Consider the following 17,317-nt stretch of genomic DNA (forward strand, 5'->3'; position numbering starts at 1 on the left):
CACTGCTATGAATAAACAAATACGAGGTGTGGCAATAAAGTTCTCAAACTGGTGCTGCTGCTGCTGTTGTGGTCATTGCTGGAAGAGTTTGAAAATAAACAGAAGTGGTATGTCATAGTTCAAACTTCCTCCAACAGATGGTGGGTAAAGAGACTGTCCAGCAGGCTGACAGGTTACAAGTAACAACCAGTTTTGTTAGTACAGTTAATGTTGTGTCACAATTTTTCAATGGAGCAATGAATAAATACCAAATTTTTCTTTTAACTGGAAAAATCTGCAGCAGAAATGTATGATATATTAAAAACTGTTTATGGTGATGAAATATTAAGTCGTACCAGTGCGTTTGAGTGGTATAAGTAGTTCAAGGATGGACATGACTATGTTTGTAATGACCCAAGAAGTGGGCATCCATCAACCTCTCAAAATTAGGACAGAGTTGCAAAATTGTAGCAAAAGACCATTGTTTGACCCTCAGAATGATTAATAATGAGTTTGATATGAATATGGAGATGATTCGTCAAATTCGGCATGAAGATTTAAGGAAAAGGAAGGTCTGCACAAAATTTGTGCAAACCCTCATGGATGAGTAGAAGCTACAAGGAGTGTCATCATGTGACGACTTCTTCCAGATTTGTAAAGACAATCGTAATTTCCTCGACTGTATTGTCACTGCGGATGAGCAATGAGTGCTTCAATTAGACCACAAGATGAAGCATCAGAGCGTCCAGTGGACTTCAAAATCATGACCAAAGCCCAAAAAATTTCATTTACAGAAGTCCTGGATCTAGAACGATGCTGATTGTGCTTTTTGACAAACGGTGCAATTCACAAGGAATTTGTACCTGAAGGGAAGAAAGTCAATGTGTACTATGTACAGGTGTTTCAAAGACTATTGAAACACATTTCCCAGGTTAACCACAATTTTGAGAGAAAAGCAACTGGTACTTGTTGCACAACCATGCCCCTGCCATTCTGCACTTGTTGTAAATGTTTCTGACAAACCATGGCATTCTATTCTCCCGATCTAACGCCAATGAACTTCTTCCTGTTTCCCAAGGTGAAAAACTGCCCTCAAAGGAAAGAGATTTCAGGACATTGAGGACATAAAGAAAAATGTAATAACTGAACATCTCTTTGGATGCTGTTGCTGACTCTTTCAGAAATTTTTAGAACGGTGTAATAAGTGCATTCAATCAGGTGGCGATTACTTTTAATAAAAAATAAAATAACTTTTGAGCTCCTTCACTTTGTGTTCTTTTTTACTGCCACACCTCATATTGTTGCAACCATTAGAGCTAAAATTTAAAATGAGTAATAATAATTAATGCAACAAAATATTTTAGACCATAAGAAAATAATCCAAAAGTTTTATTACATTAAACTATACAAAAGAACACAGAAAATTTCCAAATTCCTAATTCTTCTGTATATCATTTTTCCAAATAATGCTTAATTCTGTTAGCTCAATGTCAATTTTTGCAACCATCTACCTTCATGATACTTATGAATTACATAATTTATAATTTGCTAAAACTGCTTTAGAAGTACATCAAGAAGAAATTATTAACAAAAATAAAATAATATCACAGTAAAAAAACAAAAAAGAGGAGTGGTCCTTTCTTTCTTTTCCCTTTGATGACAGCAATATATAGCCTTCCAGTAGTTTTCATTACTCTATATTTTGAGTGTTCAACATATCACACCTTCTTCAAAAGTTCTTCAATCTATAACAGAAGAATATTTCTTAAAACACTGGAAAGTCCTAATTCAAAATTTCTAACAGTCTTTGAACAATAGTAAATAATTTAATGACAAAAATATAACAAAAATTAAATGTATTTCTAGAATAACTGGTTTGTTACTTAGTGCAATTACTGTGTATTGTAGAAGCACTTTGCCATGGGTTACCATGGTATTGCACTATACTAAATAAAATGCACTTCTCCAATGGAGAAGTATAATGCTTTTTATTTAAAGTGTATGCCATTACCAAGACCTAGATTTTGACTCCTTTTGGGATGACGTCAGTTGACAGGTAGGCATTTTGAAGACCCAAACAACCCAGTGATGAGATATATGCAAGATTGTGCAGAAGTGAAGTAGACATGGTTAATTTCAAGGCAAAAACCCTCAAGTTACGAAAGCTATAAAAAAGTCTGTGCATGCATTGGGCATATCCTCTCTGTATGTAGCCATGAGCAAACTAAGTTGGCCACTCAGGTCTTTGAGATTATCACAGACATTCTTTCAGGTATATCAAGGGACGGCCTCCATAGCCGAGTGGTCAGGAGCGGGAGTGCAGTAGCACACGCTCTTTGAGTAGACCGGAGTTCAAGCCCCTGACTGCTGAATACTGTCGATCTGCCAACCCGCACTGGACCAGCATGGCAGATTATGGTCCATTTCCCTTAGCATGATTTGTTGAGGAGGCTTCCATCCTGCAGTGGGTTGATAATGGCTGCACTTTATTTTATATCAAGCTGGGATTGCTACTTGGTAGTCTAAAATGCTGATGTAACTGCTATTCAGGCAATACTCAAATCAAGTCAAATGGACCTAATATCGGTGAGGTCCGGTCGGTCTGTGACAGCCAAATAATCTGCTTGCACCTTCACGATGGTGGGACTGTTAGCAATCCTGGGTATAACCCCCATATATAACTCCCATATACAAGTCTTGAAATACAGCACCTAGTATACTAGAGAAGACCACACAGGTGAAAAACCAACATAACAGGGGTTGAGGTGTGGCGTCCAAACCACATGGAGAAATGCTGCCCCTCTGTGTTATCAGGCGATACTAGGTGTTAGATGACTCTCATCAACTGGTGCAAAACTACCACTTTGCTTACGGAGTCCTCAAGTGGTAGAACCCATGTTTAGCCTCCAGAGCAAAGCTCAGGCAAGCCTTTTCTTACAACCTTTTTTTACTACTTTTCTTACACACACACACCTTTTCTTACTACTGAATACATCATGAATTGTCAAACTAATAGAAGAAACTTATCTGCAAAAAGAACTACATTTCCCAAATACTTTTTCATTAATTTCACAAATATATGTAGTCTTAGTCCCAATCTCAACGATGTCCATTCCCACTTGCAGTCTGCCAAACTCATGTACTCTTTCTGACAGAATCTCAATTATCAGTTGATTCAACCACTGCCCATCTCAGTTGTCCAAATTATTCACTGTATGATTCCTTTTGCTTTGAAGGTGGTACTCGTGCATATGTCCACTCTGATATTCCCTGTCAAAGACAGTAATTTGGAATCTCCATTTTTTTGATGTTCTCTGGCTTAAAATCTCTCTAACTCATTCTGTCAAATTTATCTGTTGCCTTTATCGTTCTCGCAACTCTACTATACTTGATAGAACTCTATCAAGTACAGTAGAGTTGAGAGAACGAGTCTCTTTGAAACTTGACTTTCTCCAGACCAACTTTCCGAACAGTGCAGTAATTTTCCTTGGTGATTTTGATGTTCAAAACTACAACTGACTTCTGTTTTTTAGTCATAAGGACCCAGCTGTTGAGATGCTGAGACTTTTGAAATTACTAATGACCTCGCCAAGATTATTCATTTACCTATCAGAATACCAATCCTAACCATGCAGCCAGCACTTGATCTTTTTCTCACAAACAACCCTTCAAAGTACATGGTGAAAGTGAGTGGTCCTTTAGGTACCACAGATCACAACTTGGTGATGGTCTCTTCTCAAATGGAGCCTTTCTCTCTTGGCTATTCTCAACTTTGTGTTGTTCAGCATTACAAGAATGCAAAGTGGCATGATCTGCAAGTTTTTTTTTTTTCTTTTCTTTGGCTGGATTACTGTTTCAAATCTTCTGATATCAATTTTTGCTGAGATTGTGTCAGTGAAATTATTCTTAGCATTAGCATTAGAAAAGGCATATGATGCAAGAAAGCAAGCTTATAAAAAAACCACTCCCATTTCACCCCTCCGTTCGTTCGAAATACTTGTACAGCTGAGCCTTAAATTTATTTAGGCTATCAACTTCCACAACAAGGGATGGAAGTCTGTTCCACCAACCAACTACCCACTGGCTAAAGGCAAACTTCCACACATTTTTCCTACATCTCTCTTTCCTCAATTTGAATTTATGTCCTCTCAGTTGATTTTTCTGAGCAAGAGGAAGAATCCCATCAGCACAGAACTGGTGCCTAGTCGCCAGACACTGTAATTTGCAAAACTTAAGCCTTTCTACGTAAGAGCAACCCTTTGTTCCATTCCCTAATCTTGTTGCCATTCTCTGTACTCGTTCCAGCAGCTCTAGATCCTTCTTGAAATGAGGCCTGCAGACCTGTATACAGTGCTCAAGGTGTGGCCACCATTGCCTTATACAAGGGAATAATCACCTCCTTATCCCTGCTAAAAAAATTCCTGTATATCACTGACAAGACACCATGTGCTACTCTTGCAGCCCGTCTGCACTGCTCAGAGAACTTCATATCTGCCTGCACAATTCCCAGGTCCTTTTCATTCTCTACCACTGTCAGTGTAGTACAACAGAGTTGATATGTTGCTCTGGGGTTACTGTTTCCCATATGTAGTACTTTACATTTGTCAATGTTAAACTTCATTTGCCACCTCTCAGCCCATCTGCTCAACATTTCCGGATCCTGTTGCAGCAGCATAAAGTCAGAAGTGTCCTTAACAACCCTGCCAACATTTGTATCATCTGCAAACTTGGACATTAAGCTTGATATATCATTATCAATATCATTTATAAATACAGAAAACTACAATGGACCCAACACTGAACCCTAAGGGACTCCACTAATAACATTAGTCCACGATGAGCAGTGTCCATTGATTACCACCCTCTGTCTTCTCCCCTCAACCATCCCTTTATCCATAACAGCAATTTGCCTCCAAATGCCACACTTATCCAATTTGTGCAGCAGTCTTCCATGTGCAACAGTATCAAAAGCCTTTCTAAGATCCAAATATATAATATCAAAGTTATTCCCTGCATCCAGTTCTTTTGTGACTGCATCATAGTATCCAATCAAATTGGTCAGGCAAGACTTTCCCTTAACAAAACCATGCTGTATCCGAGCTATAACTGAAGTCTTGTCTAGATGATCCTGCAGTGCTTCTTTAATCAGTGCCTCCATTAATTTTCCTGGAAGAGAAGTTAAACTCACAGGTCTATAATTACTTGTGTCAGCCTTTGATCCTCCTTTGTGAATTGGGGTCACATTTGCACATCTCCAGTCTATGGGTACCTCCCCTGAGTCCAAGGAAGCTCTCATAATTATGGCTAAGGGTTTGCTTACTTCCTTTGCTGCCTCCTTTAATATAACTGGATAGATCCCATCCACCCCAGGTGCCTTTCTTGTGTTTATCTTCAACAATTTCTCCTCCACTTTACTCTCAGTTATTACAAAATCATCTAGCTCACTGCTAGAGTTTACTTCACCTCTGGTATTCCCCTTCCTGAATAACTCCTCATGTGTGAATGTAGATGCAAAATATTCATTTAGTTTGTTAGCGACCTGAGCAGGATCCTCAACTGTTGAACCATCAATATCCAGTAGACCAATCTGATTCATCCCTTTCCTTCGAGAGTTTACATAGGTAAAGAACTCTTTTCTGTTTTTCTTTGCATCCTTTGGCAAGGATTTCTCATAATCTGCCTTTGCCTGCCTAATCTCCTTTGTGACTTGGTTACAGACCAGCTTATATCTATCATAGGCTTCCAAGTCACGCATTAATTTATATGTATCCCATGCATTTTTCTTCTCTGCCATATGTCTCATTAGTTCATCTGACATCCATTTAGGCCTAAACCTTGAACAATATTTCTTAGTTGGTATGTAAAGCCTAGTAGTTTCCAAGATAAGTTCTTTGAATGCTTCCTATTTTGAATTTGCTGTTGGTAACATCATCAGTTGGTCCCACTGTATAGAATTTAATACTGTCTCAGACCATCGTAGTCGCCTTTACGAAAGCAAAAACCCTTCCCTTTACCCCTGATGGTAGTTACCTCTTTGAATAAATCCCACTTCAGCACACTGTGATTACTGCCACCTAGTGGCTCTTTTATCTGAAGATTCTTAATGCATGAAGAATAACTACTGATAATCAGATCAAGAATATTACTCCCTCTAGTTGCCTCCCGAACATGCTGATGTAGAAAATAATCATCCAATAAATCCACAAAAGCCTTTCTAGTGTGTGAGTGACCAACCCACAAATTCCAGTCAATATCTGGGAAAAAAATCCCCCATTATAAGACTCTCAGATTTACTGGCCCACTCTATTTCCCTGTACAGTTTCTTATTATAGTCATCAGAGTTATTGGGCCTATAGCACACTCCTACTCTCAATTTTGATCTCCCAATGCTTATGTCACACCAAACTGACTCGACACTGCACTGTCCAGCGATGTCGACTGGCTTCACTTCCATGGATTTTATGTGTTTCTTAACTAATAGTATAACCCCTCCTCCCTTCCTATCCTGTCTATCCTTTCTGTACACATTGTACTCCCCAAATTCCAGTTCTGCATTCCTTATATCTGTGTGACACCACATCTCTGAAATCCCAACAATATTTGCCTTTGATGTTTTTGAGCAATACCTCAAATTCATTTACCAAACTCCTAGCATTGGTGTACACGCAAGTATACATGCACCTGTTCCTTTTCTTAGCTACCTTAACACAACCCATGTGTTTACTTGTACTGCAATGACTCCCAGCAGTCTCTGAAATACCCTGCAACTTGTTTTCCAGGCTGCTGCTCATTCCAATAGAAGCAATGCAAGACTCACTTTCACCTCTGCCAGTGGCTTCTGTTAATCTATTAGTCCTTGTATCCCCTCCCCAAACTAGCAGTTTTCCTTCCGACCCACCTAACACTGCCTCAATAGCATCAGCAAATATTCTTGCATCCTTTCTATTTAAGTGTATCCCATCCCTGTAGAAACAGTCTCTCCTGTTAACAAGTACAGACCAGGCTAAAAAAAATTCTACCCCTTGAGCCTTGCACAATCTTTCCTGAGCCGAACTGATCGACAAGGCTCTCATCATATACTCCCTCCTATCGTGTCTTGGCAGAATTGCAGACACTTTCAAATTCAACCCTAATTCACGGCTTTTTTTCAACAGTGACCTGTACTTATTAAGTAATTCCGCCGGTCTCCTACTCTTAATATCATTAGTGCCAACGTGTCACCTTTTGTGCCCTTAAAAGATGATATCCACTCTAGAACATCATTTACCTTAGCCCCTGGCAGACATACCCTTGTCCTGTTCCACCTATCCTTTTTACAAAGCATGTTCCCCATTTCCCTGACAATAGAGTCACCAACAACTACTAGTTCCTGTGGGACCAGCACATTCTGCCTTGGGGGTTGCCGCTGTGTTGTGTGATGACCAAGTGCAAGCTCTGGCTTTGATGTGGGCAGCTGAGAGCTTGATGGGCCCCTCAATTTAGATCCTTCGAGGGCATCCACCCTGTCTTTCAAGCTCTCATATAGGCCCATAACAATGCCGAGTTCTTGCGTGATTTCCTTACACTCCTTACATCACGCACACACAAAGACATCCCCCATGGCAATATCATGTCCCGTAACCAATTGCTCCAAAAACATCAAGCAAGCAGTGCATTTTAAAAGGCTGTGATTCAGAGGGCAACTGTCCCCCCTCAGTTCTCCCCTGAGCCATAGCACTCCCATTAGCTTGAGCCTTTTGGTTTGCTGCTCTGGTCTGAGTCATGATTTCGATTTAATTTCAATAAAATATCAATTTCAGTACAAAATTATAACCCTAAACTTGTATCCCAACACAGTTATAACGCTATATATATTTTTCAGTATCGAGTATTATCTACGAGTTCCGTTTATATAACTTCCGTATAAAGTTATGTATTAATTAATTATGTTACGTTTGTAATCTAAGTCATTATATGTATTTAGTTAAAAAGTGCAATTTAATTGACAATGAAGTTTAACAAGATTAATAGATTTTACTGATTAAATGACAATATTATATTATATACTATACTAAGCTTACACTATCTAGTTAGGGATATAATGTTGTATCATATAACAATGGCGGCAAGTTACGAACGGTAAATCTACGGACACTTAAGTATTAATTAACTTCCAAATCTCGCTGTCTCAATTCAGAATAAACTAAGAATCCTGACTAGGTCTATAAGCTACTTATAGAAAATAATTTAATATAACAATTGGTCAATAAAACGGCTAAATATGGCTAAAAAACTTCTTGTTCAGCGGAGCTGCAACTTGTAACATGTGGATTTGATACCCTTACTGATACTAAGTAATACCTAGAAAATCTCTATCTAAGTTAAACTTTAAACTAAGTATCGTAACTAGGAATATAAAGCTACTCTAGAAAATAAGTTAATATGCCAATTTAAGCTAATAAAACAGAGGGATGAAATCTTTTATTCCACCTTAAAATCTCATTCTTAACCTCAAACCTTGGTTTTCCAATAAATGTGCTAAGACTGTTTGAGATAAGAATGTTGCATATCGCAATTTGCCTGTATCCAAATTTCCAGGTTCATTTTCTATCTACACCAAAGCTCTCAATTGTAAAGATGTTATTAATCAGTTCAAACTAGATTTTGAACAGGCTAAAAGTAGAAACTTGCATCTTATCCAAATGGTAGTCGAGCATTCTGGTCTCTTGCCAAAGCTATTGGCTGCAACTTTTACCCATTTCTATTCCCACCTCTGTCAAAACACTTCTATTCTTTCTAAAGTAATGGAGAAATAAATTAACGGCCAACTCTTAAACTATCTAGAACCCTTCCATCTGATCAATGATGCCAGTATGGACTCAGCCAGTGTCGATCCACTGGCGATATCCTGGCTTATGTTACCCATCCATCGACAAATTCAATGCAAAAGTTTGGTGAAACTCAAGCAGTTGCTCTTAACATTTCAAAGACTTTTTAACAAGTCTGGCTTAAAGGTCTTCTAAATAACCAACCATCTTATGATTTGCAAACTGTTTTTTGTAATTGGGTATCCAGTTTTCTCTCTGACAACTCACTATCTTCTCACTTCTCCACTAATGCTGGTGTTCCCAAGGTTGTTCTTTCTTCCACTCTTTTCCTCTTGTATATTAATGACTCTCTTCCATTGACCGGAAATCCTATCCATAATTTTGCTGATGATAGAACATTGCATTCCATCTTCCAGTTTGAGAACCCTTGCCTTGCACAAACAGCTTCAACTTCTCAAATATCCACTGCCAATTCTTAAATGCTGATCTCCAGCTAATTCTCCAGTGCAACTTAGTTGATTTCAATTCTTCTAAAACTCAGTCCTGCCTTATATCTCACAAAAAGGATTCTTCTGCTACTGTATTCTTCTGCTACAGAATCTTGCAGATATATGATCTTGCCTAGAAATCAGAGTGTCATCTTTGATGACACTCTGATTTCTAGGCAAGATCATATATCCCTATTGAGGATTATCCTTACTTCTAATCTCTCTTGGCATAGGTAAAGTGCAGCCATTATCAACCCATTGCAGGATGGAAGCCTCCTCAACAATTCATGCTGAGGGAAATGGACCATAATCTGCCACGCTGGTCCATTGTGGGTTGGCAGATCAACCGTATTCAGCAGTCAGGGGCTTGAACCCCCGGTCTACTCAAAGAGCATGTGTTACTGCACTCCCGCTCCTGACCACTTGGCTACGGGGGCATAAGCACATTACAAATATTGCTTCCTCTGTACCTAAAAAACTGGATTTTCTCTTTCACTCTCGGCATTACTTTTCTTCCAAACAGCTGTTCACTCTGTACAAATCATAAATCCGCCCTACCATGGAAAGAGAGAGGGCAGTTAGGTTAATTAATGACTCATCTCTAACAAAGTCTCTCCACTCTCTGTCTCACAGACATTCTGTTTCTGCTACATGGCTTTTCCATAGATACTTCCATGGGCACTGTTCTTCTGAATTGATTTTTATAATTCTCACCCACTCTTTCAAACCAGTCTGAACATGTGCAGCAACCAGTCAACATCCTTTTACTGTCCAACTTCAGACTCAGAGAAACAACTTTTCTTCTTCCTCATTTATTCATTCAACTTTCGTTTTCTGGAACAACCTCCCTTCATACATGTCCTCATACTTCATACTCCCTTCATACTAGGCCTAATCTGTTGAGGCGTTCAAAACCATCAACATATAGATCAGCGCTTATAAAAATTTCCTTTCAACTCACCCTTAAGAGTTTTCTACCAAAATAAGCTTGAAACCCTCAAACAACTCTTGTTGTCCAATAGCGTGGATGCAATTTGTCTATCAAAAACATGGCTTGAACCTGACCAGGAGTCAATAGCCTGTGCTCCAGCCGCTGGATTTACATCGTTCTTTACATCAAGATCTCAATCTAGAGGCGGTGGTGTTGCCATCTTCATCAAAGATTCCAACTTGAAATTTGTGCACATCACATCTAGCAACTCCTTATTTTATGAAGCAATACTCGTGACTGTGAAATTTAATGCCTGTTTAATCGATTTAGAAGCATTCTACATACCCCCAGCCACAGATATTGCAACAATTGACGATGCTACTGGCTGGATAATAAGAAAGTTACACCCTTCTGCTACTCACATTCTCTGCAGCGATTTTAACATGCCACCCATCTGAGCCCTCTCCTTCAACGACTAATGAGCAATCTCTGTCCGTTAAAGTTTACGATTATCAATGAGGAGCCAACAAGAGGCACTAATCGTCTGGACTTGATTCTATTTTCTGGCATTTTCATAATCGACATTCCACCAGAAACGTCCTTCAAATCAGATCATGACCCAATTGCATTACTTCTTGTTCTGCCTATGCCCAGCTTCAATTGCCATAATACTGTAGAAAAGAAAATCATATTTTCTCTGACTTTTCTGGATCCCAAAAAGTGCCTCAAGGCAGCGCAGTCTATTCCATGGCATGTGCTTGATGGATGTGACCCAATCCTTGCAGTTAATATAATCACAAGATGGATAAATACAGTCACCCTCTATGTATCAGCCAAAACTGTAAGCATTTCTTTAAGGACTAGAGCTTGGTGGACCAAAGATCTAGCGTGCAGTTTCCACAACAAGCAGAACCTTTACAGGCAATGGAAAATCTCTGGGACAACCCAAGATTGGATCCTATATTCCAGAGCAAGAGCTATTTTCAACAGACTCAAGGCATCAGCCATAAAGAGATACACCGATGCTACCTTGTCTAAAGGAAAAGTGCCATACTCATCCAGACACAGTCTCGTTAATTCAAATCTTGATTTAGATAACTGGATGGACTACATGTCAAGATTCAAAGCCAATTCTGCTTCTGCAGAAATTCCTCTCCAAAACTCTCAATTTTCTCTTACTGATGACCTTTCCATAATTTCCATCACAAGACAGCAACTGATATATGCTATTAACTCCCTGCATCCATCTAGCACTGCTGGCTGAGATAAGATACCTCATTTCATAATTAAGTGCCTTAGCCCCTACATCCTAGATTCATTGCTCTCAAATCTACAACTCGGTTCTTTCCACACGAGTTTTCCCTGCTCAATGGAATGAATACGCTGTGAATCCACTGCCTAAGGTTTAAGCGCCAACAAGCCTAAAAGATTCCAGACCAATCTCAACTTCTTCCACCCTCCTCAAACTTTTTGAAAAGGTACTCCTTCCAGCATTAAACAAACAGCTGATGCCGCAGAAACCGAAACAGTTCCATTTCACAGTCACAAATAGATCCACCATAACAAACCTCATGGCCGCATTTTTCAGACCTTCGAAACTAAATCCGAATTAGCTATTGTGAACACCAATATTGAAATATTGAAGCTGCTTTTGACAGCCTAAACGTCACAGCCCTTCTCAGTCTTCTGCAATTCTTCTTCAGGATTAATGGAGACCTACTAGCTTTCTTCACCACCTTAGTGAGGAATAGAAGTGTCCACCTCACAATGAAGAAGACCCACTTTACAATAAAAATCAATGCAGGAGTCCCACAAGGTGGCATCCTGTCTGGCCTTCTTTTCTCAGCCATTCTAATTCCTTTCATGCATCCCCGTGATGATGCTCTAATATATGCCGACGATATAAAGTTTCTTACCTTAATCCCACCTTCTGCAAACCCAATGGCAATTACATCTTCAATCACAGAGAACTTGACCGCTCTTTCAACTTACTTGAAGATGTTTTGATTAAACCTTAACCCTTCAAAATCTGCAATAATGATTTACTCATTGAAACAGCAACCAACAGTAATTCAGCCATCAGATTTGGGTACTCTCATCAGAGTGGTTACCTGCCATAAGGACCTCTGTGTCTATTTTGATCCTAAGCTGAAATTTAATGTTCACACAGAATACCTCTGGAAGCGATTTAACATCCTATGCTGGAGAGCGAAGCAACACTTACTTCATTACAATGATGCCACAACCACTACCAGATACCTTCAAACCACTGTTTATCTGGTTATTTTATATGCTGTAGAAATTTGGGCATCTGCATTGCCCTGACTTCAAAAACCAGTGTTCTCGTGTGAATACTGGACCCTGAAATGGGCCACAAATAAGCATCGCTGACCCCCTCAATTGAGAACAACTGACATGGCTGAGCAGGTACCCAAGGTTAATTGACAGCAGGCACTTAATGACTACATTAAAAATGTACATAACAGTGATAAACACCCAAACATCTGGGATTTCTGTCAGCGGCACAATCTTCTGCCATCCTTGAGGTCAGACCCCACACTAATCTTCCAATACAACTAGTTGAAACTGTGTAATTGTTTCCTACCTGCCCAGGCACTCCCCAAAATTTAGGCACTGCTCTTGGAGTTAACCTGCAGAAAATGGCTACCAACTACAAATAATGTCGCATTCTCCTCGAGTGGATCGCATCTGTTGAACTGGGATAAATTCTTCTAAATTGTGTTACGATGTTCACTTCTGTTTCTCTTTATATTTTCCTATTTATTATAATTTAATTTTTACATGTTTTAATTTTTTGTAACTCAATTTCTTGTGTAACTGTTATTTTTACCAATTTAATCACATATATAATGTAAAACTTTTCCTTAGTGTAAAACTCCTGGCCATGTCGCCATGGTGAGAATTATTGTTTCTAGTACATGTACCGTACTTAGCAGCAATAAAGAAGTTTATTATATTTCCTGAAAATTACAATCTGCAGAAATTCAAGTCTAATCTCAACAAGTCTTCTTTCATCTTCTCAACCTTAAACCCATGCATGGTACTAAGTGCTATTGGTTCTAATACCTCTTGTGCTTGGGGTTCTTTTGAAAAAAAAAGAAAAAGGAAGAAAAAGAAAATCTTAGTGCACATATTGCAGAGGCACTTTGCAAGTTGACATGGTATTATTTAAAGTGCATGTCACTACCAGGTTTCAATCATTTTTGATATTTCATCAGTGTGCAAGTAGACACTGTGAAAACCTGAACAAAATAGTGGCAAATCCAAATCAATATGTGAGATGATGCAGTAAGCGGCTGTGTGATATACACATTTTTTTTTTTAATAGATTTCATAACTTAAGGCTCTATACTAAACTATTTCTAGAATGAAATAGTTTAGAATGATCACTGTACACACACAAAAAAAAATCCCTATTTAGTAGTCCTCCATAAATAGTGGATTGCCACTTGTCACTCAGAGAGGTCTTAGTTCAAATCATTATTATTATTATTATTATTATTAGCCTTATTGGTGCAAGGAAGCCTGAAGCTTATGCTGCACCAGGAAAAAAAATAATAATTCTGAATTACCCTGAGAGAGAGAGATGTAGAAGGGAATCACCAAGAAAGAGAAGAATGACGATATCCAGCGCAGGACCCTGGGTGTGCCAAACCCATACTCACCAGATGTGAGCCACTGGGGTTAAATCATGTTGGAGACTAAAGGAATTCTTAAAGGGCCCTTATATCAAGGCTGTAATTAGCCATAATTGAGGGAAGGAAATACAATTACTCAACCTTCTGGGTAAGTTTTGCAATTGCCACAACCTGAGTCATATAATCATGTAAGCTGATAAATGTTCCTCCTATCAAGATGAGATTCTAAACCAGGACTATTCTATATAGTGTATAAGAATAGTGACTATACTTACTGTGCTAACCAAGAAGGCCACCCAAATGAAGGCCAGCCTTCACAGAGGCCATGTGTGATTTTGTGGTAATGAAACAGCAGGTATAGACGCATATGCAAAAGCTGGCAAATATTTTTGGCATTACCAGATTAAAGAAGTGTGAAAACATACTAGCATGGCCTTAGACCACACTGAGAGATCAGCTCCCTAGAGATACATATAGTCAGTTAGGCTTTGCTCAAAGGGTCAAGAGTTATCAAACAAACCAAAAATAACAAATGTTATTTAGTATATACAATGGATATGACTGCTAAATATATTTGAATTATAGATAACTACAACAACAAAAAAAAAAAAATTACCTGTGCTTTATACATTGTTTTAACATCATCAAGGTCTAATCGTAATTCCTCTGCCTCCTCCACTTTTTCTCCATACATCTGTAACAATGTATTATATTTCTGTTCCATGTCCTATAAAAGTATAATAAATACAGCTACAACAACTTTTTAAGCATAATGCAGGAAAAAATACATATATATCAATTCCACTTTAAAAGACGTTATTTCACTACTTTTCTTGTATTCAAAGCAAGAAGACTTACAAACTTTAAATATATGTAGCACACATTCAAGTGATGATAACTGAAGCCATCACTTGGAAGTGGGTGGTTAGTACAAGCATGCTGTAACATGTCTGAGTTGACCACAAACCATGGTTTGAGCCCATACGACTGATAAATATGGTGGTAATGATTGAATTACTGTCCTCCAGGTCCTGTCAGGCTTCCCTCCTCTCTATCTGGAGAATATCAGATGAGGGCATTACCATCTCAAGAAGAAGAGCATTCCTGTGGATGTTGTAGGAATTTCACTTGATCTTGCCAATGACCAAAGAGAGGAATGGAAAAGGATCAGTGATGCTATCCACAATCAATGGCAGACCTTGTGGGCTGAATCCATAAAAGTGGTTATCTCAAAGAAGTTCTCACAGTTTCTAACACAAGTCCTAAGCCTCCACCCTGGTTCTACCCAGAATTATATGTAACCTTTCTTCTGAAAGGATATGGTCCTTTCAATCATAAAATGACCAACTTAGTCATCACTGCTTTGCCATTGCGGGTCCCCCAAATATGGGGGGGATGCATATGTATAATCGCTCAATCTATGATGACTACAGATTTAGACTCTTCTCAACCATAACTGATATTCCAATCAACTATGAGCATCTTTGTTCTAGAGAAAAACTATTACTATGCCTCCGCAACTTCCGCTCAAGCAGCTTTTGAGTGATAAAGAACAACAAATATATTTTACTGCAAAAGCACCCTAAGCAGTTGCTGCCACTAATGGTACCAGCTCTACGGCCATTTCTTGTCATCCAGAAATGGCCCCTCCAGTGTAGGATTTTTCTATCGTAGGACAATCCACCTTATGACAATCTCATAGGGGCCTCTTCTCCCTATGACTGTTTTTTTTAGCAAGGGATGAACATCCTTCTCTGATCATTTCCTTATGTACTTTTTCTTTCTTTCTTTCTTTTTTTTTTGTGCCCTCCCTGGGATGCTCAGGTGACCCCAGGGTTGGCATAGTCAAGAGTATCTTGGACTTCCTGGTCGGCCCAGTCCCCCCACCCATGTCAAGGCCAGTAACTAGGGGTCGGTGGTTATCCATGGGTCCTAGGCTATGCCTGAAGAACAACAGAACCCAAAGCTGCAACAAACCTTTACAGGGAACTGTACTGCAGCACAAGTGGACATATGGCAGAGTTGTGGGGAACCGCTGGTGCCACTTGACCCTCAATAATGTCCACTATGTCAAAAAGATAACAGATTACTTGTAAACTCCTTTGCTTATGTGATCATGCTGGAATATAAACAGTTGAATCCTCTGCTTGCACCTTCAACATGCAGAACTGTTAAGTCTGGACATATCCAACATGTGCAAGGTCAAAAAGTACTACAAATAGCAAGTGCAATGAAGGTACCCACTCAGTATGAACCATCAAAGCAGGGGTGTGGGAGGGGGGAGGTTTGAGAGGGTTTAACATGCACCCCCAAAAGATGAATGGCCAAGCTTCTAAAACACTGGCAATACTAGGTGGTAGATGACTCTCATTATCCAATACAATATCACTTTGCTAAGGCGCATTTAGGGCTAGAGCCTCAAGCTGCGAACAAATTTAGACTATGTATATAAAGTGCTTAGCATCATAATACACAGCCATTTCTGTATAAACAGAAAATTTTTAAGGTGGCATCGTTTTAGGTTATATCTCATATTGTGAATACCTTCACAACGAGTTGCCATGATATTGCACTACTTCGAATAAGTAACGCTTCACCTAAGGAGAAGACTAGTGTTACTTATTCTCAGATAGGTACCACCACCCAGACAGCACTGTTTCAGGGCTATTTGGCCCTTCGTTAGTGAGTGGGTAGGTACCCAAGTGATGCAATGATGGCAAAAACAGTTATGAAGTATAAGGGTGGTGGTACCTATCTGAGAATAAGTAACACTAGTCTTCTCCTTAGGTGAAGCGTTACTTATTCGAAGTAGTGCAATATCATGGCAACTCGTTGTGAAGGTATTCACAATATGAGATATAACCTAAAACGATGCCACCTTAAAAATTTTCTGTTTATACAGAAATGGCTGTGTATTATGATGCTAAGCACTTTATATACATAGTCTAAATTTGTTCGCAGCTTGAGGCTCTAGCCCTAAATGTGCCTTATTCTAAATACATCATACACCATCAGGCATCTCTCATATTGTGGAGTTATACTTCATAACTGTTTTTGCCATCATTGCATCACTTGGGTACCTACCCACTCACTGACGAAGGGCCAAATAGCCCTGAAACAGTGCTGTCTGGGTGGTGGTACCTATCTGAGAATAAGTAACACTAGTCTTCTCCTTAGGTGAAGCGTTACTTATTCGAAGTAGTGCAATATCATGGCAACTCGTTGTGAAGGTATTCACAATATGAGATATAACCTAAAACGATGCCACCTTAAAAATTTTCTGTTTATACAGAAATGGCTGTGTATTATGATGCTAAGCACTTTATATACATAGACAATATCACTTTGCTTAATTGATATTTGAAGTGGTCAAGATCATGTTTCATCACCAGAACAAAGTTCTAGTTATTCCTATCTTTTCTACCAAGCAGTGTAAGCCACACCTTGGTAAGA

The 17,317-nt window shown here is 39.0% G+C and overlaps 1 protein-coding gene across 1 annotated transcript in view; it reads right to left on the reverse strand.

Annotated features, from left to right (window-relative positions):
* Nucleotides 1–1,612: 1,612 nt before the first annotated feature.
* Nucleotides 1,613–17,317, reverse strand: part of Tmf (TATA element modulatory factor) — a 243,980-nt gene continuing 228,275 nt past the window's right edge. The window contains exons 23-24 of the mRNA XM_090371290.1: nucleotides 14,481–14,591; nucleotides 1,613–1,724 (exon numbers count right to left, since the gene is read on the reverse strand). Coding sequence (XP_090227416.1) covers nucleotides 1,698–1,724; nucleotides 14,481–14,591 — 138 coding nt within the window. The 3' untranslated portion in view covers nucleotides 1,613–1,697. The remainder of the gene's footprint in view (nucleotides 1,725–14,480; nucleotides 14,592–17,317) is intronic.

This window comes from Mastigoproctus giganteus, chromosome 4, assembly GCF_048544385.1.
Source record: "Mastigoproctus giganteus isolate SK-2022 chromosome 4, ASM4854438v1, whole genome shotgun sequence".
Lineage (NCBI taxonomy): Eukaryota > Metazoa > Arthropoda > Arachnida > Uropygi > Thelyphonidae > Mastigoproctus > Mastigoproctus giganteus.